Source organism: Melanotaenia boesemani, chromosome 9 (genome assembly GCF_017639745.1).
Source record: "Melanotaenia boesemani isolate fMelBoe1 chromosome 9, fMelBoe1.pri, whole genome shotgun sequence".
Taxonomy (NCBI): Eukaryota; Metazoa; Chordata; class Actinopteri; order Atheriniformes; family Melanotaeniidae; genus Melanotaenia; species Melanotaenia boesemani.
This window is the reverse complement of record NC_055690.1, coordinates 14,357,881-14,385,020: the sequence shown is the minus strand read 5'-3', so window position 1 is coordinate 14,385,020 and position 27,140 is coordinate 14,357,881. Positions and strand designations below refer to the sequence as shown.

The 27,140-nt window shown below is 39.4% G+C and overlaps 1 protein-coding gene and 1 long non-coding RNA gene across 13 annotated transcripts in view; one reads left to right on the top strand and one right to left on the bottom strand.

Moving 5' to 3' along the window:
* The window catches only part of robo2 (roundabout, axon guidance receptor, homolog 2 (Drosophila)), a 259,653-nt gene that overhangs the window by 36,257 nt on the left and 196,256 nt on the right, over nt 1–27,140 (bottom strand). For 8 of the 12 annotated variants that reach the window (XM_041995030.1, XM_041995036.1, XM_041995037.1 and 5 more), the window contains 12 exons: nt 25,178–25,335; nt 24,932–25,052; nt 24,126–24,264; nt 15,830–15,966; nt 14,599–14,610; nt 9,606–9,730; nt 7,991–8,162; nt 5,319–5,524; nt 4,346–4,427; nt 4,086–4,251; nt 3,810–3,976; nt 339–460 (listed from right to left, as the gene is read on the bottom strand). In XM_041995030.1, the coding sequence (XP_041850964.1) occupies nt 339–460; nt 3,810–3,976; nt 4,086–4,251; nt 4,346–4,427; nt 5,319–5,524; nt 7,991–8,162; nt 9,606–9,730; nt 14,599–14,610; nt 15,830–15,966; nt 24,126–24,264; nt 24,932–25,052; nt 25,178–25,335 (1,607 nt within the window). Of the gene's footprint in view, nt 1–338; nt 461–3,809; nt 3,977–4,085; nt 4,252–4,345; nt 4,428–5,318; nt 5,525–7,990; nt 8,163–9,605; nt 9,731–14,598; nt 14,611–15,829; nt 15,967–24,125; nt 24,265–24,931; nt 25,053–25,177; nt 25,336–27,140 lie in introns of those variants that run through there. The other 4 variants (XM_041995032.1, XM_041995038.1, XM_041995034.1 and 1 more) reach the window with 2 other exon arrangements.
* On the top strand, nt 23,578–25,303 carry LOC121646166. Its single transcript, XR_006011577.1, has 3 exons — nt 23,578–24,066; nt 24,162–24,254; nt 25,227–25,303. It is a non-coding gene; the product is annotated as an uncharacterized LOC121646166 (long non-coding RNA).

Genomic DNA, 27,140 nt, shown 5'->3' with positions numbered 1-27,140 from the left:
GATGCTTGGTTACTTTTAAGTTACCAATTACAATATTTCAAAGCTGCAGTCTTTGGGAACAACCTGACAAAAATTCCCTGACATAAAACAAATGGTTGCCTCCAGAAGCAGCTTCAAAGCGGGATCTTTAATGTCAACTACCTCAACTTTATGGCTGGAATTTACAAAAATCAAAGATGGAGAAACAATAAAAAGAGATAAGACTACCACATACACACCAAATGATTTCATACATACAGTGTTGAAGTTGTGGGAGGAAAGAACTACAGGAATAAAAATAATGCATTTTGTGAGAGAGTTTTATACAGTATATATAGTGATAAAAAAAAAATACTTACTGTCCATGTGACCTGAATGGTTGTCGGACTTAGAACAACTGGGTTATGCAAACGGACAATAACTTCACCAAGTTCCTTCTGCACGTGCCTGTGGTCGACACCCTGGGCTGGAGGGCTTATATCTGCCAGAGAAATGATTAAAAACTGTGAGAAGAAAAAGACAGGAAACTAAAACAACAAACAGAACTGTGATTTATCACCGTTAGAGGTGGAAAGCTAAAAGAGATCATGAACAGACTAGTTTCATTTCAATTTGTAATATGGAGCTCATCCGTTATGAAGAAAAGAAAGAAGATGGGTTTTTAAAATTTCTTTAGATCTGCATTTACTGGGATCTGACTGAGCAACCACATCAACAAATAAACTGTAAATGTGTGACTGTGGATGAAAGATAAATGGACACTGTGATACTTTTTTTCAGGTCATTATGTAGGGCTGGAACTCGATTAAAAAATTAATCTAATTAATTACAGGCTTTGTATTTAATTAATCTTAATTAATCATATTTTAATCGCATAACAATATTTGCCCCAAAATGATATCACTTTTTTATTTAAATGGATTTTAGTAGACGACTGAATCAAATAACAGACAGACATTATTATTGTAAACTCAAGCTCTAGTAATGTCTAAAAAATGCATTTAATTACATTTCAATTGAAAACAGTAGAAAACGAATAGAAAATATCCCTTGCTAAAAATGAACATCTCTACAGGTTAAAGTGCCATTTTAAGTACTTTAAATAACAGCTACAGCTGTTCTCTGATTAAGAGTCTACAATATATTACAGTACTTTCAACTTTTTAAATGTTTGTGTCCACACTCTTCTTTAATAAGCATTAATATCTGATGGTAAGCCAGAGCAGGATCAGCCAGCAGCAGCTTTGAGTCTGGTCATAGACCAGAGGTGAACATCTGAGCAACAACTGAGCTTCTAAGAGGGTGTATACATTTTCTGAGATGCTGATCACTTAGCCTTTGTTGTAAATGAGTAAAATCTCTAAATGAATTAAAAAAATCACTGCAGTTCTATATTCGCTCTGTGTGGTGTGACCGTGCATCAAAGATCTTATATAGTGGGGATGCTCCTGTGTTTCTGCTCAAAGACGGAGTGTAAGATATATTGTTCAAAAGCACCAGAGATGTAGAATTTCAACAAACTTTACACTCCCAAGACCCACGAGAAATTAACAAGATGGCCGTCAATGGTACAATGTGAAACGCTGGCGCATGACGCATTTTCATTACTATGGATGAGTACACTATAAATTTTGGTCGAAGAATAGGGTGGATAGACTGAAAATGACCACGAAACGGTAAGGAAATAAAATATATTGCCTTTGGTAAGAATAGTTTTGGGGTTTGGTGACGTACAGTGTAATAAACATGCAATATGATGCGCTAGCTGTGAAATGCAAAGGTTGACTATAGGTGTGTCCCCAATTCGGGGTCTGCACCCTACGAAGTCCGCTTAACGTTTGTAAAATGGGACAGCCTACCTAGCCAACAAGAATTCCCCATAGCAACAACACAGGACGTTGAATCACTTTAACCTCTAAAATTACTCATGGGACACTTCAGTGGACGCTGAACACGGACCGGCAACGTGGACAGTAAGGAAGGAAAAAAAAAAGGCTCTGTTGTTTTCCAGTCAGTACACACTTCATTAACCCCTTACAAGTCCATCAATATCAAATATTACCAAATTTTAATGTCAACATTTAACAAACATGCTTTAAATGTACTTGGTTTTCTAACGTTTATACTAAAGTGTAGTTAAAAAAGCGTACTTTTTTTTAAAAATAAAACTTTACTTAAAATTAATACGACTTTTCTGAGCTTGGTTGCTGATTCGCCACCATCTTGTGCGCAATGAATTCTGGGACCTTCGTTTGAGGCTAAACAAAGTGTGGATTTGAAGGGTGGATTCGGAGGGTCCTTCAAATTCTGTGAATAGGGACATGACTTCGTGCACCACGATGACGTATGTGGCTAACAAACCCGCACTTCAAAGTGTGCAGACCCTGACTTGGGACACACCTTTTGTGTTTGTTTTGAGACTGACATGAGGTGGTTACCAAGATAAGATTATGCTTAGTATCATCTGAAAGTATGAGGGGCCGTTTGAGACATTATTCAGAATTACCCTCTCACATACACGTGAAGTTTAAGTCATTCACACATTAAAGTACTCATACATTATACTAAAACTGCCTCTTACATACTATACTGAAATTTCCTCTCATAAACAATACTGAAATGCTCCTAAATACTATACTAAAATGCTCTCATACATAAGACTGAACTCATTCACACACTACAGTGAAACTTTTAAAATCACATTTCACTAGTATGTATGAATTCTACTAGTGTGTGTGAGAGTGAATTTCACTTGAAAAGGAAGTCGTTTCAGTTAAAAGAGAAGTCACGTAGTAGAAAACACAGGAGTGCATTTTCAAAACACACTGAAGAGGAAGAAGTTGGAGAACACCATGACAAATATTTTGCAAAGACTTACGGAGTATTAATATCTGCTCAGTCGCCTGGAAGTAATCTCAGTGAAGCTAGAAATGGTGAAATCAAAGCCCCATAAAACACTGTGTCACTGTGATACGACTGCAGTGAGATGAAGTCACTGCATCGAAACATTAATGTATTCAAAAAGAGCTTCATCTGCTGGCTGTCTGTGTGTGATGCGTTTTAAGGGAAGTGTAAACAAGGCTTCATTACTCCATTATCCCATGCGGCTCCTTGTCTAATCCTTGACTCAGTGTTTGATAAAGGAGGTCTTCAACCCTGTGTTACTGTTTTCATTTGTCAGTGTTGAAGCATCCAACTCTTTTTTAATTAGGAAAAGTGGGAGAAAAGGGTGCTTATGCAACTGGGATAGTAACTGTGTTGCTGTATTTATAACTTTATATAAAATTTGTGGCCGTGACACGGACATTTTCAACTTGTCATCTTGTTTGCAGAAAGCATAGCAGGTGAAGCTTCTGTTTGGATGCATTTGGCTTATGTATAAAAGATTTTACTAATCTACTGGTTTTTTATATGTTTCATATCACTGTGTGATGAAGAATGTGGTCTGTTTGGTCCTTTAAACAAATCTTCTCTTTGTTTAGAGATGATTAACATGGCAGGAATAGCAGTAGTTCTGTTAGGCTTTCTACAGGTAGACACACTTATTTTACATAATTACTTAAGTGCAGGCTTAACAAACTGAGCTGAGCTCAAGAACCTGACCTCTGGAACTTTCTGCATTGCATGGGTATTGCTATACACAGCAGTTTGCTGTAAAGGTTGATAAGTATTACACTTTGGAGTGAATATTGAAGTATTACACTTTACACTTATTGACTTTTTTATGTCAGTAGAAAAAGTTAATTAGATGAAACAGCGACATAAAAAATACACCAAAGATTAATAGGATAGTTACAAGTTGTAAACATGTATGACAGTAGGTCAGGTACCTTGTGTTCTGACTGGATCAGACATGGGGCTGGGATCACTTAGGCCCTGGCTGTTGACTGCTCGGACCATGAACAGGTAAATGGTGTTGGGACGAAGACCTTTGACAGTAAACTGTGTGGTTTTGACATGGTCTGCTACTGTCTGCCAACTGTTGCTCACCGACTGGCTGTAATGGAAGAGAAAGGGCATTTTTCCATTGTAACACACATTGTTCAAGCATATCGTAGCAACAGCAATGCTACAAATTTGTGTTAAGTGTGAATGGTAAATCCAACCTGAATGCTTCAATGACAAAGGAAGAGACTGGAGATGCTCCTGCCATTCCAGACTGCCAGGACAAGGACACACTGTTCTTGGTGACATCAGTAACTTGAGGTTTAGATGGCGGGCCTGGAAGCTCACTCTCATCATGGTTTTTCATAACTATTGCTACACCTGATTCTGAACAGATAGAAAGGCAGAGGGCAGAATGTAGCCAGTCAGAAAAAGTAATGTAAAATATATGAGAGTAACCTGCCATCTTCCTTTAACCGACCTTTAACTTCCAAGAAAGCACTCCATGATGTTTCACCACTTGAACTGGTGGCCACACATGTGTATGTACCAGAGTCTGAAAGCTGGCATGAGGCAGAAAAAAACAAGCGTGAATAAAAGTGAACCCATCAGGAAGGAGTAAAATGCAATTAAAGGCCTGTTTTAGTAACAAATCAACTGAATATATTTGGTATTCTTGCTGCTAAAACACTATAAAAATTATGTGAAGTCTTCCCATGCTAGCCCTGTGCTGGACAAACTGTGTCATTTGTGAGTGCCTCAAAGTGCTGACGCTAATTTCCTAATGAATTCCATTTTCTACTCACCACTGTTCCATCACTCTTCTACTCCCCCTTCTTATTTCCCCACTGTCCTGCCGGCCACATCAAAGCTGGGCTAATTAATTTAGGGTGGGCTGATAGAACCCCTGGACCGATGACAGCTGGCTTGTCTCTCCATCCCTCAGAGGAACTTTGGTTGTTTGTTGGTTTTTGTCCCTGTGCCTTCTTCCCATTTATTAAATAACATGTCAGTGGTCGGCAGCTTTGTCAACCGTAATAGGTATTCCACTGAGGCTTTTGAGTGGGGAAAGGGAGATGTGAGCCTTTTAAATTTAATTTACTCTAAATGTGTATGTGTTTAGATGTAACAGTAAGCGAATATATATTGTCTCCTACAGCTGGAGTTCATTCATCCATTCATAGCTGAGCCCAGTTGGAGCTGCCATGCCGCTAAGTGATACTATCAAACAGTTTAGCAAAAATCAATGCAGGCTATTCATCTCTTTAAGACATTATAGTGCGTTTGCTAATTCCATTCTAAAAATATCCTTGCAGTCTTGCAAGCAACACTATATAATTATGTCAATTTCTCATATCAAGACCAGAGTCAACCTTCACAAAATACAGAGGTGAAATTAGACAAATGGACTTGAACTGTGTTACGGACAAAGCACAGGTAATCTAATTTGTTACCTTGAGGTTTTTGATCTGCAGGCTGCCCAGCTCCTGCAGGGACATGCGGGGGTCCTTTCCTAGCAGACTGATCCCATCCTTCAGCCAGCTGATGGAGGGGATGGGGTCTCCTGATGCTTGACACTTCAACAGCGCCATGCTGTCCACCCCGAGTGTCTGATTGGATGGGCCTTGGCGAATAATGGGCGGCGGTCTGTCTGTAAGAACTAAAATGCAAAGAGGAGCATGTGAACATCTGTCTTCATGTGAGATGATGGCATTCATGGGCGACTATAAAACAAACTGAGTGACAGCACTCTTGTGGAAGTGGGTGTGGGTATCATTCATAAAGTAGAATGTTTGCTCAGCACGTCTTGTGCCACAGAACAATGATCATATCCTGTATTTCCAGGAATTAAGGAAGGAACAGCTGAGTAGTATTTTTCTAGTTTCATTGATGTGGCAGAGAGATGCCAAACATTTTCCAGTTACAGCCCGGGTAGCTTTATTTTTATACACTACTCGAGACTCTGTGGTACACTTAGGCGGTGAGGCTCTTTCCTATTGACTCAATGTGGTTCAGATAAATACTTCATTATGTGCAATGTGGGGCACAGTAAAAGGTAGTTTCTAAATACTAAATGTAACCACTGTCTTTACATCAACTAAAAAGAAAGGAACATGCCTGTTATATTTGCTTCAGTTTTACTTTAGGTGAAAGCTAATGCTTTGATGAGTTCAATTTATATGAGCAATTATATTTAGCTATAATGTGCCAAAAAAGCCTATGGGTTTCTTCTATGAAAGAGCAGGTAAGACAGAGGTGATCTCTGAGAGATTTAACACCGAAGCACATATGAGGTTTATAATTTAGAGTTGAATAAGGTGGAGTCCCCCTGGCATCACAGAACCTGCATTAATTATAAAGTATGGATTAATGATGTCAGACCTGCAGGGGCTAATTATCAAGTCTACCTCAGTAACCTTTCAACACATTATCAAACCCTTGCAACCTTATTTTCTCTCTTGCAGATTCATTTGAAAAAAAAAGGAAGTGATTCCAGGTAATTCACTTTCCAAGTCACTTCTTGCTTTGGGTCACCTAAGAGATTGCACAAAAAAATGTGCAGTAGCCAGATATGTTATCTAATGTAGTATATTAGTTTTACTTATTTGCTTTTTGTGGAAATGAGGGCAAATGTGAATAAATTAACCAAAGTGATAATGTGAATCAAGTTTAAAACACTGGCTACAAGCCAATGACTCACTAAGCTTTGGTTTGAATTATCTCTAACCTTTCCCCTCACTGCTAATTACCCTGTTGTGATGTACAGCCAAGTGTTTTTAGGGATGCTCCAAGTCATTTCATGACTCTAATGCATGTCTTTCGAAACAGAACACAGAATGCTTCAGCAAGACAGCTTATATTAGAATCAAGCGTGCAAACACAGGACAGTGCTTTGTCAAGGGATTGATGAGTTTGATGTGTGTGCTGATGGCATGCAGGGGTGACAAAGGGAGGAGGCAAAGCTCGACTTGGCCTTGGGTCTCTGGATCAGGAATTTCTCATTACAGATCTCCTTGAACTCCAAACACTGCTGGTGGGACTCAGGGCAGTAAATCATGAAGACTGCAGCAGGTGTGGCCGTGACCTCCGCATGGCCCTCCCTCGCTCTGTCCTTTTGTTGCTCATTCTGTTTTTGACCAGCTTACTGTAATATTCTTTTTGTTAACATGCCATTTAGGACACATAAAAGAGAACAAATCTGATAGATTTAGGTTAAAGATAAATACAGTAAAATAAATAATTACTTAAAAATGCTGATATGGGTTGTAAACTATTTACATTAATGCAGTTTCTGTAATTTCTTCTTTTTATATATCTTGGAATGTTTTTCTGACCTGAAATGTAATGGCAGAATACACCCAAACTACTAAGTGATGTTGCATTATTGTAGACATTTGAAGGACAAACCAATCACTTACCTGTACCAGACAAAACACTGAAAAAACGTGCTCCTGTGGAGCTTTTAATCTTTCTGCTAGGAGGTGCTTCAGCAGACATATGGATAGTCCTCTATCTTCTCTCTATCACAACAGCTGAGCAGATTAGATGCTCCCAAGCTTAGCAGGACCACATAATTCATTCTACGGAAAGCTATCGTCACTCCCTCACTCAGTCTCTTCCTGTGTCTGTTGCTTGCTGCCACCCTCATACACGTACTTGTGCATTGCCCAAATGCTGACCATCAAAATTGAAGAAGCTCAAGGGCAATGCATTGTCTCTTCTCCAAAAGCAGAAGAATACATTTTTAATTAAATTCTGCCACAAATAAATAAATAAATAACAAAAAAAAACAAACAATAATCTAGAGCCAAAACACTGACTGAAGGTCATGGACATACTGATATATCTCAAACAAAGGCTGAATTCATACAAGTACAGACAATAATTTAAGTTTCATTTGTATTTGTACCACATGTGTTCAAATGTATTTCAGGTCAAATTTCCAATAAAACTGAACAAATAAAGTGGGGTGCCTTAGTGAAAGCAAGTTTCAAATCCTATGCCATTAATGCCTGTACACATAACCAGGTTGTTGAAGGTAGCAGCTCCACCACGATTAAAGAAAAGCTTTGGCAGGTGCTAGGGTGCAGCAGTGTGAAAGCAGAGAAGAAGTCACATGTCTCACCATCTGTGACCTCCAGTTGAGCCTTGGCGAGGATGCTGCCTGCGACGGTCAGGGCCTGGCAAATATAGTAACCAGCATCTGCCCGCTGCACAGATGAGATGGTGAGTTCGCCGCTGGGTGACACTGAAAAGCGACTGTTGGGCTGCTGGGGCTGGTTGGGAAAGAGTAAATTCTGTAGGAAGTGGAACAAACAGGCAATTAGCGAGAACACGAAACCAGTGCGACCTGGACAAATTGCAAAATCACACACCCACGCACTACAAGAAAACACACACACATATATATTGTGCACACTCACAAACAACCAGATCAAAGTGTTTCTGCCACAGCATGAACAATTTCATCTATCACTTGGTTAATCAACCTGACAAACTGCTAAACATCAAAATTATTTGTGATTCTTTTCTTTTTCTTGTTTTTCTTTAGGCTGACTCTCTTAGAATTGCAACCTTTGCTTTTGTTGGCTTGAGGAGTTTTCACATGTAAAGGGAAGTCAACTCACACTAAATACAAATCCATTTAAATGTATAATGTCTAAAGCGAAATAAATTAGCTATCTAAATTATTTCAGAGCAACTATACAGGGTTCCACTGACAAGTTGTTTCTCCTTTTGATTTATTATCTTTATGGTTTCAAGATCCCCAAAGTAAAACAGCACATACATTAGCCAGAATAATTACACCTAATCACTTTAATGCAGCATATTATGCTGTTTGTTTAAATTAGCCTCTGCATATTCAACACTTGAAATACATATGTTATGTTGTCCTCAAGTGTTGGAAAAAAAAAGTGTGTTTTACAATCACTAAACCTAATTATCTTTAATTTGTACACTCATTGAATACCTTCATCTCTCACATCATTGTAACAAAAACATTGATCAACAGATAGCAAAGATGTGCATCTGCTTGTATAAAATTGTTTGTGGTACATTAATTTCAAATACTTCATTTTTAATTACATCGTGAGATGCACACATCAGGCACAAGTCCTCAGCAGTAGTGAGTCATGATGATTCAGGTCACACTTTGTGGGGTGAGTATTTTTCCAAATGTTTGTGCGAACATGTAAGCATGTAAGCACTTCTGTCTGCTCTATCAGAAGAACTGTGTTGTAATTGTTGGCCTTCAGGCAGCGAATGAGCGAATGTGTTTGTTTCAACCTCAGCCACAGCTGACTCATATCTCTGGCTCATCTACAAGCCCCAACAGGCTCCTAATTGGCACTGTTGTTGACCGTTGTGAGGACATCCAGGTATCTGAATGGGGTTATCTGCTTGAGTGAGGGATCGGATCGTTCTTATCAGTTCAGGGTCACAGAAAACCGATTAACTCTTTGCCAGGCTGACTGTCATTTGGCAGTGCCTGAGAACAAAGGTGTATCTGTGTGTCTGTAGCAAAGATACTCATGACAGATAGCGGAATTTGAAGTGCTCTTTGTGTGTGCATTTGGAGGGCAGAGGAATCGTGAGCACACAGCAATTTTGCATACAGTCAAACAAAGTACAGTAATAAAAGCTGCATACAAAGAGAACAATATACCTTCAGATGTATAAAACAAAAAACCTTGAAATGCTAAATACAGATGAGCCTGTTTGAGACTTTGCGCTCTTACCTGACTCCCCTCCTTCTGCCAGAAGACAGCAGGCTGAGGATTTCCTTTGGCTTCACATGGGAAGGTGGCAGTGCGGCCTTGGGACACAATTTGGTCCCTTGGACGGATGACAAACTGGGGTGCAGCTGAAGCCGAAGAGTAAAGGAAAGAGTTATCAGACGACGAGAGGAAACAGTGAGGCCAAACACCAGGACCAGAGATAATCAGGGCTGAAGAAGTTCAAGCAAAAACAAGGAAAAATCCACATGGTCAAATCAAAATGGTAGTGCCATACAGAGCTTCCATGCAGCATTAAAACGGCTCTTTGCTCTGTACACAGGAAAAATACCAGGGGCTGTCATGATTATCACTGCCATGGTAACCAGGAAGGCCATTCATCCAAGTGAGGCTGGAACCGAATGAATGACAGTCACATTGGCATTCGCACAATGAAGCGCCTCAGTCACTATGGCATTTAGATCTGACACAACACATAGGCACACCCATGCTCTAGAAACATCCAAAACTATAGTGACAGGTCTAAACATACAGGGTTAAATGTGTCTGACTTTCAATATGTAGGATTTCCTCTGAATCAGGGTACCTCACATATAAAAGTCAAGATCAGAAGTGGTTTGACACAACTTCTGATCAAAGATTTAGTAAAAGAGTGTGAGAGACAGAGAAGAGCATTTTTTTTGTGTTCATCACACCTCAAGCTAACACCTCCATCAGTGAGAGAAGAGGCTTGAAAAGCTATCAAACTTTGAAATCACACTAGGAAGATTTCTCTGTCAGTATTCACGACTCCATCAGCCGCCACGCCAGTTGTCACAGACTCGCCGTTGGGACAAAGTGAGACATTTCTGACTAACAACTTAACAGATGCAGTTAAATAATAAAGAGAGAGGAGTAGGGCGATTAGATACAAGTTTCTGTGATGATGTTTCTTTTCTTGATGACCACTCCTAATGACAGATCAGTGAGGTGAGATTTCCCACCAAGCTTTCTTTTAAAACCATTATTATAATTTTTTTTTTTTTTTTTTATGACAAGAAGCAAAGGCTAATTACACTAAATGTATAACTGCTTGATACTGGAGTCTATCATGTGTCCTTGCTCTCAAAAAATGACTACTTTCCTAACCTTTGTAACTCTGAGGGTGTACAATTTTTGTATCACTATTTTGCAAATAAGATTTCCCACTGCCATCCACACAGAAGCACATGATAATGAATCATTACGCATCAGTTGAAACAAGTCAAATATGAGTATATCCAAAGATTATGCTTCTTTTCTATGTGTTTCTATGACTAAAATAAATACCGTGCTACTCATTTCTATTTGTTTGAACTTTCCATGACACAACATTTTGAAAAAAAAAATAACTGAAATGCAAAAATGCCCATATTTTAAATGAGTAATGGGCCATGTTCTGTGTAGTAAAGAATGCCAAAACACAGCTATGGGTGGTGTGCCAGATGTTGGCTTTGACATTGACAGTTGGAAATGCATAAAATGAAGTATTTTTGTTATATAGCAAAAGCTTTTTAGCCTCACAATTGTACCAAAGATCCATGCTGCTTGGGCTGAAATCCTAAATAATCAATAAGGAAAGTTTTTCTTTGTCTGTATACCTTACATATAATTAACTGTAACAGAAAAGAAGGAGACATTTTTTACAAAGAAAATTCTGATCATAGTAAAGTCACTGAGGAAACACACAAGTTTGTATTTGCTAACTAAACTCATCTGAGGTGATCTTTTAAGAAGCTGCAGAAATATAAATATGAATACACATGACTGCATTGTTTTCCCAAAGTGTGGAGGTATATGCCACGCTGATTGTGGAGATAATTCAGCAGAAATAGTAGTAGGGACAAATGAAAACTGTGATGTACATCTTCAGGAGGAAAATGAAGAGAGCTCTTCTTCAACAATAATCTTGTTTTAATTTTTACCAGGTTATGAAATCCTTTTCCTGTTTATGGATATGCCTTCTATTATACAAGCAAAAGCCTGCTTGAAGAAGTACATTAAGTTCTTTGAGTATTATTTGAAGTTTGCATTCACGTTTTCTTATTTAGTTTTTAAATGTGAATAAAATCATTAATGGAAATTAGGCTAACCATATTTCTCAACTCGTTATCTTAATAAACATTTGCCTAATGAATTAATGGTGTTTATTGCATATTTCAAATCTTTTTCAAGCAGCGTAAAGCTCAGTATTTGAAATTATGGTCATATGTGGTCCACTCCTTAATCATAACAGTGGGGTGCAACAACAGAGTCAAAGTGCTGTTTTCAAGGCTTAAAAATGGAAGTCCACAAAACAGTGGGTGACACCATAGTGGATACAGCCAATCATTCATATATAGTCTCTGTTCTGAACGTTACACCAAGACAATTAGCTGCATGACCCAACTCGTTTCTTCTTGTTTATTCTGTGAGTCTCGTGGGAACATGAAGTCCCATGCTGACATGTCCCATGTTTGCTAAGATAAGACATCAGTGACACATCTCCTATAGGAGAAAACATGATTCCTGTAGAGATAATTGAAGTAAACAAATTAGAGCTCCAGAGTCAACGATGTGACTTCTGATGAGTGCAGGCAATTGGGGGCACAGAGGCAGTTTTCTTCAATCATGACTTGAAAAGAGATTTCTACAGACTGTCGTAAAATTTCATGACAAGAAATCAGGATTGTTGCAATGCAACATTTTGCACCCTCTCTGCTCCTTTCACTGATAAGCCAGCTGGTTCCAGTAAGACCAGTCTTCCCATTTGGCTGGTTTCTTCATGTAATCCCTTTTTTGGGGAGAGGGTGGGGAGGTGGGGGGTGAGTATTTGTCAAAGATACACACATTTGGGAATGGTACAGATGGCAACAGATTTACTGCCTTCTCGTTTGGCCTTCTGCAGCTTAGATATCTCATGGCTCTCATAATGCTGGGCCTGATACACAGCTCCTAAATCTTGCTCTGGCAAGGACACAGTTCCCTCCCTTTTCATCCTCTGGTGTGTTCTATCCCATACACCACATTGCTAAGTACTCACTGAAAATATGGTTTCACACCTTAAAGAAGGGTTCCTACTTCTGTGCTGCAAAACGTCCTCTACATTGTCTTTATTACTGACTTTTTTTTCCCATTAAAAAGCAATATTGTACAAAAAATGAACAAGATTCAAAGAAAAACTATATATCCATATTTATTATACAAAGCTCTGCCAAACAGTGCAGAGTATTTGGGGTTCATTACTGTTTTTTGGCAGAAATCTCTTGGTGGATTATTTTTGTTGTGGCCAATAATTTTGAATGAGGCTTTCTTCAACCAAGGTAGCTTTCTGTACCTTCCTTAAAGAAAATCTGCAACAAATAAAACACCCTACACAGGTTAAAATTTTAGACAAACACAGAGAAATCAGTATGCATGTGTTTTGAACTATGTCAGACTTGATCTCTTTTGCTTCCCAGACCCTTAATGACATATGAGAAGCTCTTTCCTGTCCACTCCTGACGAAACACAGGATCAGCCACCTATATTTAATTCATGACAAGTCACATCTGGCTGGTTTGGAGAGAGCTCTGCAGATAACAGCAGTCAGGGTGAAAAGAACAAATGGACAAAGAGACAGCGATCCATTCAGAACTGGCACTCACAAACATTTCCTCCTCCTTTAAAATCCCATATTCAATCATATTGTATTCAAAAGTTGACAGCAATTACTGTCTCTTCCCACAGGCAGACTGAATGTGTAATTTCCTCCATCTTCTAAGAAGCTGACAGTTTGACAATTACTGAACAACTACTGCTGCTTTGGCAACTGAAGTCCTGTCACTAATGCAGCGTATATTTTTTTCTCCCAGTCAAACATGTCTTCATATGCACTTCTGCAATTCTTTGCTACCCCTTTCTTTGTCATGCTCAATGTTTATTGATAACATGGCTTGTTTGCTTCTGCTCTCAAAAGCACATCTCTCTCAAAATGCCATCAACTTAACTGTGTAAAATTTGGTTGTACCCCTGACCTATTGCTGTCTATAGCAAAATAAAATAATATTCCTATATATGTGTTGTGGAGCCCAGAACTAAAGAAGCTTGTCCAAAAGAAACAGATCTCAAGCTCTGTGTTCCAACAACTCACAGATGGCCTAAAGACTCGCAAGTTAAACACATCTTAGACCATATGAGATGACAGTGTCTGAGAGGATTAGACTGCCAGCATACACTCATTGTAAAGAGTCTAGAATCTAAAGAGCCCTCATTTTAAAGCAACAATGTAAACAAATTGGAGTCTACACCAGCTCTACCAGTGGAAGCTAACTGTAATTTACACAAGTAGACTGTAAACATCATGTTAAACCAAAGACAATAATCTTACAAGAAGCAAGTGCTGAAGGTGGTTAAATTAAAATCCTGTTTATGATTAACTAGTAAAAAAAACAACCTGTGAAGCTAAAATATGAATAAATGGCTTGATTCCATGTGTATCCATCTGATTGCTTTCAAATCCTTAAACTCTCTGCATGTGCAAAGGGAAAGTTCTCCATATTGACATGACCCATGTTCAGGAGGGCAATGATTCTGTTCAAGCCACAAGCTTTTGTCCAGTTCTTTTGAGACCTCTGTTCTCACCCACTCAGCACATTTTATAACCATGATCCAAAACTGACACCTGCCAATGGCCAGATGCAGATCGTTTGGGGGTTATTGCACGAATAAATAAAGGTCCTTGTCACACAGCCAGAATACCCACATGGTGCAATCTATTTGAATTCTTTTCAGGTGATCTGCTGAGGTAAAGTTGTGAAATCCCCCCAATATAACAGACGGATTTGATTTGGAAACAACAATTTAAAGAGAAGTCAGTTTGATGAAATGTCTGTGTTAGTCAAATACAGAAACATTAAACCAATGGCAACTGATTGTCAAGCAGTCAAATGGATTAGTTTGTAAGTGAGGCGTGAAAAGGCATGCAGGATGAGAACAAATCAGAGGGATGGGTACTTACCGACAGGGCGAGCTGGAGACACAACAAAGGTGGAGTGGATATACAAAAGAAATATAAGAAGACACAGACACAAAAACGTATAAAACAACAGAAGAGGAACAGAACAAACATAAAATAAGACAAAAACAAATCAAAATCAGAATGAATGACATGTTGAGCTGGGGTCAACACACTTCTGGCATAGTGTAGGCATGAAAGAGAGGATCCAGTGGCTTTTGTCCATTGGGCAGTTTGTTAATGAGCTCAAAGCATCTGTTTCTCAGACTCATGAATGATAAAGGCCACCTGATGTAAACCTCCCACTTGTGGTTTTCAGTTGAATTCAAATTCCCATGGGGGTAGTCATTTTGGCTCTGCAGGGACAAATATACCACTGGACCTTCTCTGTCTGCGTTAATGAAATCTACAATTTTATGGGTGGTGTGTGTTGGTAATAGCAAGGCAAACATGTGTTTATCAAAACTGTTGATGGACAGAACAGAAATAAGACAGAGAAAAGAAGAGGGAGAGCTAAAACACCCTCAAAATTGAGCATGTAGGTTACATCCACAGACTTCATGCTTTGAAATCCCTACACTCAAAAATAGAAATCCCCACAGAAGAATCAGTGCATGTGGAGGTGCCCCACTTTTTTCCTTTGTGTTGCTGTTTGTGTCTTCATGGTGGAGTAAAATACTAAGATGCCACTCCCACAAACATAGCTTCCGAAAAGGTAAAATGTGTCGTCAACCCAGACTTTGTTTTACCCCATTCTGGCCCCCTGTGTTGCTCCAAAGTGCTCCACTGAGAAGCTAGACTCTTGAGTGTGACGGAAAGAAGAGTGTTGAAAATAGGGAAAATTATAGTTCGAATGTTTTTATTAACCTTGCAAACCCCAGGTGTGGCACTGACGGTGTGCACCAGTAATCTGTGAAATGGCTTTGCTGACTGGGTGGTTACAGCATTGAGGGTAGTAGGGGCAGCAGACCACTGCGACAGGAGGGGGAGGGTAACAGTGTGTGTCGATGCTGCACTTGTAAATGTAAATAATTAAACAGATTCATAGACTGTCTACATCTCTCTTGGCTGTGGGAGTCAGCATTCTGCATCTTTATTTGCATAAAGGAGACCATACGGAGAACACTTCCAATTTAAACCTCATATTGGTCCAATGCAGCGACAACCTCAGTGGCCCATGCTATTATATGCTAGTTAATGGGAGGAAAATAAAGAGAACAAATGTGTTTTATACCTCTGACTGTGAGAGTGGCAGAGGCTTCCAGCTTGCCCACACGGTTTTCAGCCACGCAGGTGAACATGCCTTCATCATTAATGGAAGCCTTCTTCACTCTCAGCACATAGTCGTCCTTGTCATACTTGATCTCATACCTGCAAACAAAGAAGTAACCTCATGAAAAACATGTTTACGAAAAAGCATTAAATCCAAATGCTATCAATTAGGAGAATGCAGAAACGCTATACAACTACTCTTTCATAATGAATCCATCGATGCTTGTGACTAATAGTAAATAGAAAAGTATGTAGCGTGTTGGAAATGCTCAAAACCCATTCAATATTTAATATATGTTCATGTGATTGGACAGTTATAAAGTCTCTATGTAAAGCCAGGCCGTCCATTAAAACAGCTAAAGTAAACAGTAGTTTATCTGTGTTTGCAGACCTGTGTGAGCTGTATGGCATATGACAAGGGGATGGTGTTGGCCTGGTTTGTTGTTCCAGTCTGTAATTGAGGAGGATGCTGGTTTGGCAGTGTGTAAGTAGTGTGTTAGTGGTGCTGCGTGATGGTGGTCTGTCAAGCTGGCAAACCTCTACTGTCCACACTCTGTCAATCACTGACACTGAGAACAGAGTAGTGATGAACTGATTAAGGGGTCCTGTGTTTAAGCTTGAAACTAGTGTGTCCCATTTGAAGACACAGTGTTTGACCTCTAAATTACTCTAACTTATCCAGTTTTTAAGCTGTACAAGAAAATAAGGCAACCTTAATGAAACTGATGCAGTATATGTAGTGTTTTTTGGTCTGTGTGTTACTTTTGTGTCTTTTTGGATATACTACTTGGAACCTACAAATGTGAGAATTTCTTAAAAATCCTCAAAGGGACTTTAAAGGAAAAGCCCAACATTATATTACCCTTTTAATATAACGTATATATACACGCCATAAAACTCTAAACCTGCAATCCAACACCTATTAAAGATGGAGAAACTGAAAACTGTACTGAAAAGCTATTTTAGAGCAAACCGCTGAGGATATGGGCACTGTACTGAAGACATACACCACTCTTTTCCATAGAACAAATTTTTAATATTTTTAATAGAGCTTAGATTATGATAAAATTCTAAAGCATTGAAGAATAAATAGAAGATATATATATATACTTGTTAGAAAGATACTTAAAATGATTGATGATAGTTCATCTGTAAAGGATTGTCAATAATATTAAGGAGGAGATGGTTAAGTCTGGATGATGCACTAGAGAATACAGTATTTTGGTTTATTTCCTTTAGAGTGAGAAAGACAAGTCTGCTCAACTATCAGGTGCACTGGCGGATGTTTGCCACCGGCAGCAGGAAAACTAATTTACCCTGTCTATCCACGTCTTGTTTTTCTACTTCCAGTTATGAAATTTCCTGAGAAAGCATTCAAAGACAGTTTTATTGAAGCACATTTCTCAACTATGACTGCCGGTTTCACCTCTCCACACAGGCACTTAAAGAACTATAATGATTATTTGACTGAGTCATGACTGAATGCTTTGTTCTAGAGAGGGGATGTACAGTTCAGGAATTGGTGGGGTGTTGATAAGGCATTTATTGTTGAAACCAAGTGAGTGGCATCCAAAGGAATGAGGTGAGACCTTTTGACACAGGCTTGCTGTCAAACGAAAAACAAACAATCTAATAGACAGAGTATCATTCTATACTTTGCCCTCTGGATATGATGGAAAGCTCAACATGAACTCCTGACTTGCAGATGGTGGAGATGAGCATAAGAGTGACATGGACAAGTTAGGGCAACATTATGGCTCCCTAACAACGGATCCTAAGAGTGGGTAAGGAAATTTTTTTCAGTGCTCTCAATCAACTTACCTTACACATCTTTGTGGATATAAAATTAGGCTTTTTGTCTCAATGTGCTGCATTTATTTTAGTTCCTTTCCCAGTAGCTGTCAGATAAGAGGGAGAGTACACCCTGGACAGGCCACCAGTTCATTACAGGGACAAGACAAAGAGAGAGACATGACCACTCACGCTCACTCCAAGGGAGAATTTAGAAACACTAATTAACCCAACATGCATATTTTTTGACTGTGGGAAGAGGAAGCCAGAGAATCCTCAGGTTAAAATCATGAACCTCCTTGCTATGAGATGACAGTGCTAACCACTACACCACTGTGCATCGCGCTATGAATAATTATTATTATAAACTTTCCAACAATATTATATAATAAGTATTTACATTCTGCCCTTTATATCTCTTCACCTTTCTCCTACTCACTGTGCTCAAATGTACTGTATTTTAACAAAGCTGAATTCCCAGTGGTGCTAATTTACATATTTTTCTATTTCTGTTGTCTGGGAGCTGAACAATCCTGAAGTAGTGACTGAAACACTGTCATTTATGAGGATACATTAACTAACACTCACTGACTTATGAACTACAACACAGCGTCTCTCAAACACCAAGGTAGAGGCAACGACTGCGCTTAGATAAATATACATAAATACATGTGAAATTATCTCTTAGTGTCAAACGCAGTCCAAATCTGCAGGTAACTGTCATGAGATCAGCTGGCAGAATAATGGTTATTTGTACCTGCCGTGAAAAAAGCAGTTGTATTGTTCACAAGGCAATACGGGTGACTCTATGGCATAAAAATAACAACATTTTGTAAAAAGAGTTACTAGATGTATTGTTATCTGATATAATGACATATAGTTCTGTCAAATATGACAAACTTGCAGCTTAGACAAACGTGTAACGTGTATGCATATTTGCCTCACACTTGATTTTGTTCGTAGATGCAGATGAACTGTGGATGATGGGCTGCATGGAAGGTAAAGAAGAAATTAACGTAAGACCATATGTGTCGTTTTTAAAAGCTCCAAATGCTTCTGCTGAATTCTTGTCTGCTCATTAAAACATCTGCTCACTAAAGAAGCAGCTGGTTTAATATGTTAACAAGTTAGAAATGTCAGTATTTTCTGAAGAGCTATTACCATGGTAACAAAGATGCTAAAAAGATGATCCCTTTGTTATAACTTTCCTTAAATGTAGCAGTGGTTTTAAGCTGGTAGAAAAACACATATCACAAGCCTTAATGGATGATTTTAGCATCTTCTCTCGCCATGACACTATTTTCACTTTGTCCCTTCAGTTTAACATTAATGAAAGCTAAAGGTGCTTCCATCCCTGACAGAAACGCTAACAACTTGTTCAGATTCCCACAGTCCTGACTGAACCTGTGCAATGAGACGGACCCAGGCATGCAGATACTGGACAACAGTCTTATTGTTCTTGGTCCTGTTTTTATCAATCTTTCAAAACAGAACCTCAGGCTGATCCATGACTTATTAAAGAGACACGAGTGCAATCAATCTGTAATCAACTTCCCATATGGATTCAGCCTAGATGACAAGATGAGTGGAAATACTTAGGGACAAGAGGCAGTAGTGGCCGCACACACACGTATGTGCACACAGTAGCTCTTTATTGAGACTGGACTCGAGGAGATCTCTGTTCTCTATTAGAAGAGGAATGTAATTGCAAACGTAGACGGGCTGTGGAAAGGATTGGAGAGCCAAGTTCATCCTGCCAGTCTCCCCCTCCACTTCAACCAAATAGGGAATGCTGCACACATGCTCACAGAACAAAGTAGACTATCGTCCAACACATATCCATACATGTAGTACGAATCTTTCATTCATGTGGGTAGATGAGGAGTGATGGGACTGCAAATAAATGCCAAAACTAAGCAGCCTCTCTCTTAGTTGTCAGCTTGATGTACTTGCAGCATTAGAAATTTACTGGCCACCATATAAATAAAAAAATCCTCCAAATCACTTTAGAAGATTTGTCTTTAGAGTGTCTGTCATGAACACAATTACCCATGTTTGACCTTCACACCTTATTCCTGTGTAAATGACTGCGTGATTCAAGAGAGGATCTTGTCATCTGTGCCTCCCTAAGTACATATGAGTAGATCTGGTGGTGGGTAGAAAGGCTGTTTGCCAATGCTGAGTCAGACTCAAGATACAGAAAAAGACTAATTCTAGCTCAGCGTCCTGGCAAAGAGTCCGCTCTCTGCTTCACTTCACTCTGACAGTCTGATCCAGTTTCACACCACCTGACCGCTGTTTTTCCCTCAACCTGATCCAAGGAGCTGCAGTCAGTCTGTCCAGGCCTTGTCACCCATAAGAGGGAATCAATTATCTGCTATCGCTTCTCATCTTGCTTCAGTAAGGCCTTCAGCCAGAACTGCCCTCCCTCTGGTCCCTGGCACATCTGATGGCCAAGAGTCCTGCTGACATTCATCACCTCATCTGACATTAACCACTGAACAGTTTGGCAAGATTTCAATTTTTATTGGCAGTTTAAGGGGAGTTTTTTAACCTGATATTTTTACTTGGCCTCTCTGCTAAAGCAACAGTGGCAGCAGTGCAGTTTGAACCAAATCAAAATGGTTTGGAGCAGGCATCATGGTTTTACTGGAAAAACAAGTAAAAATAGAGCAACAGAACAGAACCCACTGACCAAAGCTGAATATGTTTACTTTTTCTTTCTGTGTGTATTTATCTGTGTGTCCTGAGTGAAGAAAAATAATAGAGCACAAATCTTAAATGCAAAGAGAAAGTCACACAAATACGGTGAAGGATTTGTGCTTTCTTAGGAGGGTATTATTGTTGAAAACTTCTAATTTGTGTTTTAAAAAAAACAAAAGAAAAATGAATTACTCTTCTTTGATCTTACTCTATTGATACAAAATCTGTATAAAAAAGCTTTAAAATAAATATATATGATCTTCCTACTACACTCAGCAGCCAACTGCTGATAAATTCCAGATTTCTCAACTTATATATCAGGAAAAGTAATGAAGACAGGAACCACAGCTCGACGTCCTCTCATTCTGCTGAGTTGCAGAGGTGAGAAATCACTGAAACTGGATGGTCAGCATAACATAGGCTCTCCTGTCACACTCCCGTTAACAACTCTCTCAGATAGAATGACCCACACACCTCTATCATACAAAAACACACACCAGCGTGCACACATGTGCATTTGTCCCAGAAGAATTGAGTCTGAAAAAAAAGGCTTTTATGGCTGAATGTAGCAGGGGCTCTGCTGTGGAGGTCAACAGGGACAGGGCGCCTGAATACAGATGGACCCCCAAGACCAAAGAGACTCTGATAAGGCACAGGAGAGGGCACAACGATCCACAGCAAATGAGGAGAGGGCGTAATACCAAAGGAGGGGAAGTCATGGGCCACGCACTGAGCTTTAGACAGAGGGAGGAAATACACACTGCCAAAGTGTTTTCATTGGACTTTCTACACTGTGACAGAATTTCTTTCATCATGAAACTCAAATCTCTCCACTGCTCCTATCTTGGCTTTTTTGATATTGCAGCAGCAAATGTGCTTTACTTAAAATTCTGCAAAGGTCAGCAGATGATTATTAATGTTAAAATGATGTTATTCCACACTTCAGTACACAAGCTACTAGATATGATATATTCAGGATAAAAAAATTTGGCCACATTGCAGGAAGATGCTAAAAATTTTACTACAGACAGAACATAGATTTTTTTTTTAGATACATGTTGCAGTCCAGTTTCTTCAAACCAGATACCAAAGCTTTCCCATGCTACTTCCATCTGAATTTAATCCTATTTATACATTAGGAATAAAAGCGACCTTCATTTTAACCAGATTTATACTACTGATGGACAAGCAGGTGATTTTTCTCCTGCTGCATTGGTAATAATTAAAGTCCCATTTACCTACTGCTTTTCCTAAGAGATACCTTTAGTTTCACTTTCATTGGTCCAGAACACAGTTTAATAACAACAGAAAAGCCTGATCAAATTACACTCCTGTTTGGGAGTCCAGATGATGAAATATAAAAGGAAAACCAGGAAACCACAAGCTTGGCTGGTCAAATGTCAGCTGATATCTCTCCCTACTCATTTTATGTTGCTATTAATTCTAACTGCTATCAGTTCTATATGCCAAGTGAGACAGGTCTGGCTGGAGGTAAAAATAGCAGTAGAAGGAATACTTCAGATTTGCATCTCTATACTGCACCTGTTAATCCACGACATTTGACTAATGTTCAGTCTTGTTACTTTGACATGTGCCAGAGTTTAATATCACCAGGATGCATCAGGGATCTTTCATTAAATCATAAAATAAACTGAAAAAACTGCAACACAACCTGCTATTCTAAAGCAGATAAGACCCTTTGGTCATTTTGATTTATTGTATTAATTTATTACTGTTAGTAAAACACCCACACAAATGTAAACAAGCAAGCCTATTATTATTTTAGTTCTCCAAGTGAAAGCATTCTTCTTCTATGTCTATCTTCTCCACTGTTCCATAGAGACTGAAGCCACTGCCATCTTGGCGTTTTATGCCTCCCATGTATGTGCCAGCGAGCGAGCGTGTTTGCCTGTGAGGCAGCTGGAGTCGTTGAGCATATTAACAACCTGTTTACTCAGCTGAGGCTCCATTTCCCTTCTTCCTAGTATAAAAGCAGCACACACAGAAACCCGCAGAGAGACTCAGGCATGTAAAGGGACCAGCAAAGACAAGTTGAAACAATTTGCTGGTGAAGAGGAGCGATCTTGCTAAGTCTCTCTTTTTCAGCAGCTTATCATAATAATAAGGACAGTGTAACCTTTTTGGATATACAGCAAACAAAGACCACTCCCCACTGCATGGGTGTGCTTGATCTTCTGTGGGCTTTTATTCCTTTGGTTAAGATACAATTGGAGAGGCCCAAAGTGGGATGCCTCAGTGGATGCATTTTCATTTCTTCTTCTTCAGAGCACTTGCCAGTTGATAAACCAAAAACTATTCTGTTGTGTTAAAGGCTGTCAGTCAGACAGAAACCCTTTTTGATGTTTAGTAGGTTATGATAAATAGTAGGACGAGAATTAACAATATAAGTAGTCTTCCTTTTTGGCAGGCAATAAGGACAGAAGTAAAAATTATAATTAAAATGTTATCTACATCTTCATGTTTCTGCTTCAAAGTCACACTGGAAGATTTAAGTGTGGCAAATAAAACACGAGCTCTTACATTGCAATTAGGAACAATGCAATATTTATCACTTATTAATTTTTGCTGAATCTTTTTAGGCACACCGCATCCAAATAAGGCCAAACTTCAAAAAGATGATACAGTTAGCAAAATGCAGGCACATGACACTCATCCAACTCTGTTATAAATCTGTTAATTAGTATACAAAATGAACTAATTTCTAGAGCCAACTCCCTATCAAAGACTTGAGTGAAATACTTTTATGTGTTTGCCTTGGCACAGGGCTCATATCCCACTGCCCAGTGAACCAAATCCTTATCAGACACAAACAAGCCGCCTACGCTCAGCTCTGCTGCTAGCCTTGGGAGATGTCAGGTCGGCTGAGTGTATGTTTTATGAGGTGATCCAAGCAGCATGCGACTGGCCTGCTGACTGAAGTCAGAACACTGGTCTCTTTGAAGTCTACTCCTGAGAATGACACCGCTGCTGACCGTGACTAAAGTGAGTCACAGCTAGCCGATACGTCGACATACACACGACTCGATAACAACAGGATCATTACATCATTAGCAGCCGGTGAGGTGTTCTGCAGTTGGCAGCGATGCATATATTTCTTCTCAAATTACAGCCTTGTATTCCTTTTAAGTTATGTGAGACTGTTTTTGCAGTTGTGACTGAATGATTGTGTCATGTCTGTGAGGACACACAGATGAAATGGGATTAAACGTTTACACAAGGTAGTGATTATTTTCCAGGTTTCTGAGTGTCAGTGCCACGTATTCCTCTGAACAGCTGCACCTGTACATAGACACTTGAGGGTCACGTCAACCAAGAAACTCACTTTCTTTGTCTCTCCTGTCATCCTGTCTCTGTCTCCCCCTTTCTGCTTAACAATGTGGCAGATATTTTTTTTCTAAATGTCTACCTGTCCACCTACCTGTCAATCAGCTTTAATTGTCTGGCTCAATACATGTTTTTCTCCATGCATACCCTTTCTTTAACACATGGTCTAACTCTGACTTCTGGAGCCGCCATGGGTGAAGTCATTTTTTCTTTTCCAGAATATGTAATGTGAATTGTGAACAGCTAATAGGGGTTTATATTGTCCCCTGTAGCCACACCAGCTGAGAGCTGGAAGTTTGACTTATCATTAGCTTGAAACAGTCACTCAGACGGACATCTGTGCCACTGCAGCCTCTTGCGGTATGTCACACTAGTACTGAACACAGCTTTTTTGAGAATATTCTTGTAAAAGTACATACCTCCCACGAGGAACATCAATGTCATCTTTCCTCCAGCGAACGTTGGGTTGGGGGTCTCCTTGTACCTGGCAGCGGAACTCCACCATCTCCTCTTCCAGGACCACCTGGTTGATGGGTCTCCGCAGAAAGGTTGGTCGCTCTGCATTGTGTTATTGAGGCAGTTTTTAGCTAAATTGTTTGTATCGTTCCTCATAACTAACATGTAACTCAAATAAAAGCAATCATGATAATGGTTGCATCATTAGTTAAAACTTTCTTCAATCATCTGTTTGGAAGCAGATGGGTGAAACTGAAAATAACTCCATGTTTCCACATGTTTTCCACCATAACAGAACCGACTGACTGACAGCTAGGGGTTATAAGTTGCATCATATCTCCAAATAAAATATCTGCTATGTGTATATTTTGTTAAGCAAGACCAAAGGACAGACAGTTGTAATATCAAACTGGTTTAAAAATGAAGGAAGACAATTTAATCAATTATCACAGTTATTTGTATAACTAAAATTTACAAAATTTCTATAATCATAGGAGCCTTACTTAGAGTACCATCTTTATCTAACGCTATTCTTTCATATCACTCATTTTCATTACATGGAGAGAAATATAACAGTCCCAAGGTAACTTACTAAACTCACAACTATTTTGCAAAATAAGAACTTGACTTTCTTCAGTTTTCCTGTTCTCCACTCTGACTACATAATCTCATGGCATCTTAATGGCAAAGTTCAAGTAGGAAGTATAATGTGATCTAAACTGAATACTGAGGACTACACAGGCACACGTTTCAGAGAAATTATCCATACCAAACACTGTGACTTGTGCAGTCTCGCTGTCCCGTTCTCCGACCATGTTGGTACCCACACAGATGTACATGCCAGCGTCACTCTTTCTTGTGTTGGAGATCATAAGTTTCCCTCCTCGAATCTAAATGATTAAAAACAGAACATTTTTTATTAAATTCACAGATCATTCATGTTGAGGAATTCCCCATCTCACAGTTTTCTTCAACTTCTTCCTTAATGCGCTGAAGTCTTTGCAATGATACTCACAGTAATCCTATCATCCTTGTCATCAATTCGCACTTTGTCCTTCTTCCAGTAGATGGTGGGCTCGGGATGGCCTCTGGGAGGGACACATTCAAGAATTGCTGGCTCTCCTGCTGCCACAACCACATCAGTAGGATTTTGTCTAAAATCATCTCGCAGCACTGAGGGAAGAAAGAGGGAGTCGATTCAGAAAAAAATGTATGCTGTGATTAATAAAGCAGAGATGAATTTCCATGCCTGGATGTTTAAATTGAGCATGTTTAAAGGGTTTTAATTGATGCTGAATCATGTACAGAGTGCAGTGTGAATGTGGGCAGCACTTATCTAGGCTATTCAAATAGGATGTGCAGCTTCATCTGACTGGGCAAGCAAAGTAAAAGCTAATTGGAGCTAATGGAGGTCCCTGTGGAGCCAGCAGAACAAACAGAGGCAGAATGCCCTAAAGCTTGGTGTCATTCACTTGTGAGAGCTCACAGAGGTGAAACACCCCTTCACTTTGCTAACATGCATGCATGCACTCTTACATGCAATCAGATGTATGCTAACACACAAAACACCAATGGGTGGTCTCATGAACAACAGTGGGCCTTTCATCAAAGAGATAACCTCTCACCCTGCATAGTGTTTAGAGGAACACGCAACACCAGCTCATTATCAAACAAGGAGAGCTACTGTCACACAGACACACACCAGTGAGCACACAAATGTAAACGCAAAAGCACAAACAAGCATAAAACCACAAAACTACGAAAAGGTAATTTAATTTTGAGTCAAACCAAAACAGGATATGTTCATACCAATAAGGGAACTTAAAAAAAGCCTAATATAGTCAGAAAAGGGGTTTAAAGGTATAAACTGGGTCTCACTCTGGCTCTCCTGCTGTGTGTACTCAAGGAGATTTTCCTTTATTTAATCTACAATGAATCTAATCCTTGGAGTGGTACTTTAAGAATGTCAGTGTCAGCGCTGTGGTGGTCAATGCAGAAGCAAGGGAGATGGGATTTCTCTGATGGATAAAAGAAGTGAGCTTGTTGGGGGATATTTGAAGATGTTTAAAGAGGGCTAAATTAAGGGCAGCACCACAGGTCCTTATGTAAATTCCATGTGGCACAGGAGACAAATGGTAGGCTGGCTTGGGATTATAAGAGGGGATAACTGGTCCCTGCGCTCCTGGCTTCTCTCATCTCTTCATTCACTCTTCTAACCCTCTGTACAGAAAGCCACACAGCCATTGTCTCCTTATTTATTTATTTAGACCAAAAGGCTGCAGAGTGGAGGAAGGGAGGAAGCTTTCAACCCAATTATCCTGGGGATGCACAGGGGCACAGAGTGGGACTTTTGTGTGACATGAATTCAAATGAAACCTTTACACTGGAGTAATGGCAGAGAATACAGAAGCGGTAGTGATAGAGATTTTCTTTCTCTTATGCAGGACTGCCCTCCAATCTAAAGAGCTAAGGTAATTAGCCAACTCCAGTGTGGTGGACCCCCTGGCCAGTTTGAGCATAGCAGCCACCACCAATGGACTCTCTTTATTTGCATCACAAACAGATGTCCTGTGGTTAAAAATCATAGCCTGCTCTGAACCATAGACAGGCTATTGTTTTTAAGATCACGTTGGCTTTAATTGCTCCTTTCCATTTATTGCTGATAGCACTCATGGGATTTTGTTGGAATCAATTTCCTTTGAAACCAAAAGGCAACAAAAGCAACACACATTAGGTGCATCATTATGGTGCTTGAGCCACCCTGTCTAATCTAATCTAATACTGCTCTCTGTGTCACAGTAAATGCATCTTTACTCTGCAATCTAAATAAATACACTTAGAAAACAAACAAAAATGTAAAAATTAGCTTAAACAGAGCAACCACATACTCACGTAAATTCAATCCAACACAGTCATGCACTTGTTGAGGACTATGGCCTGTGTGCAGCTTTAGAGCTTGGTTACAACAGCAACAGCAT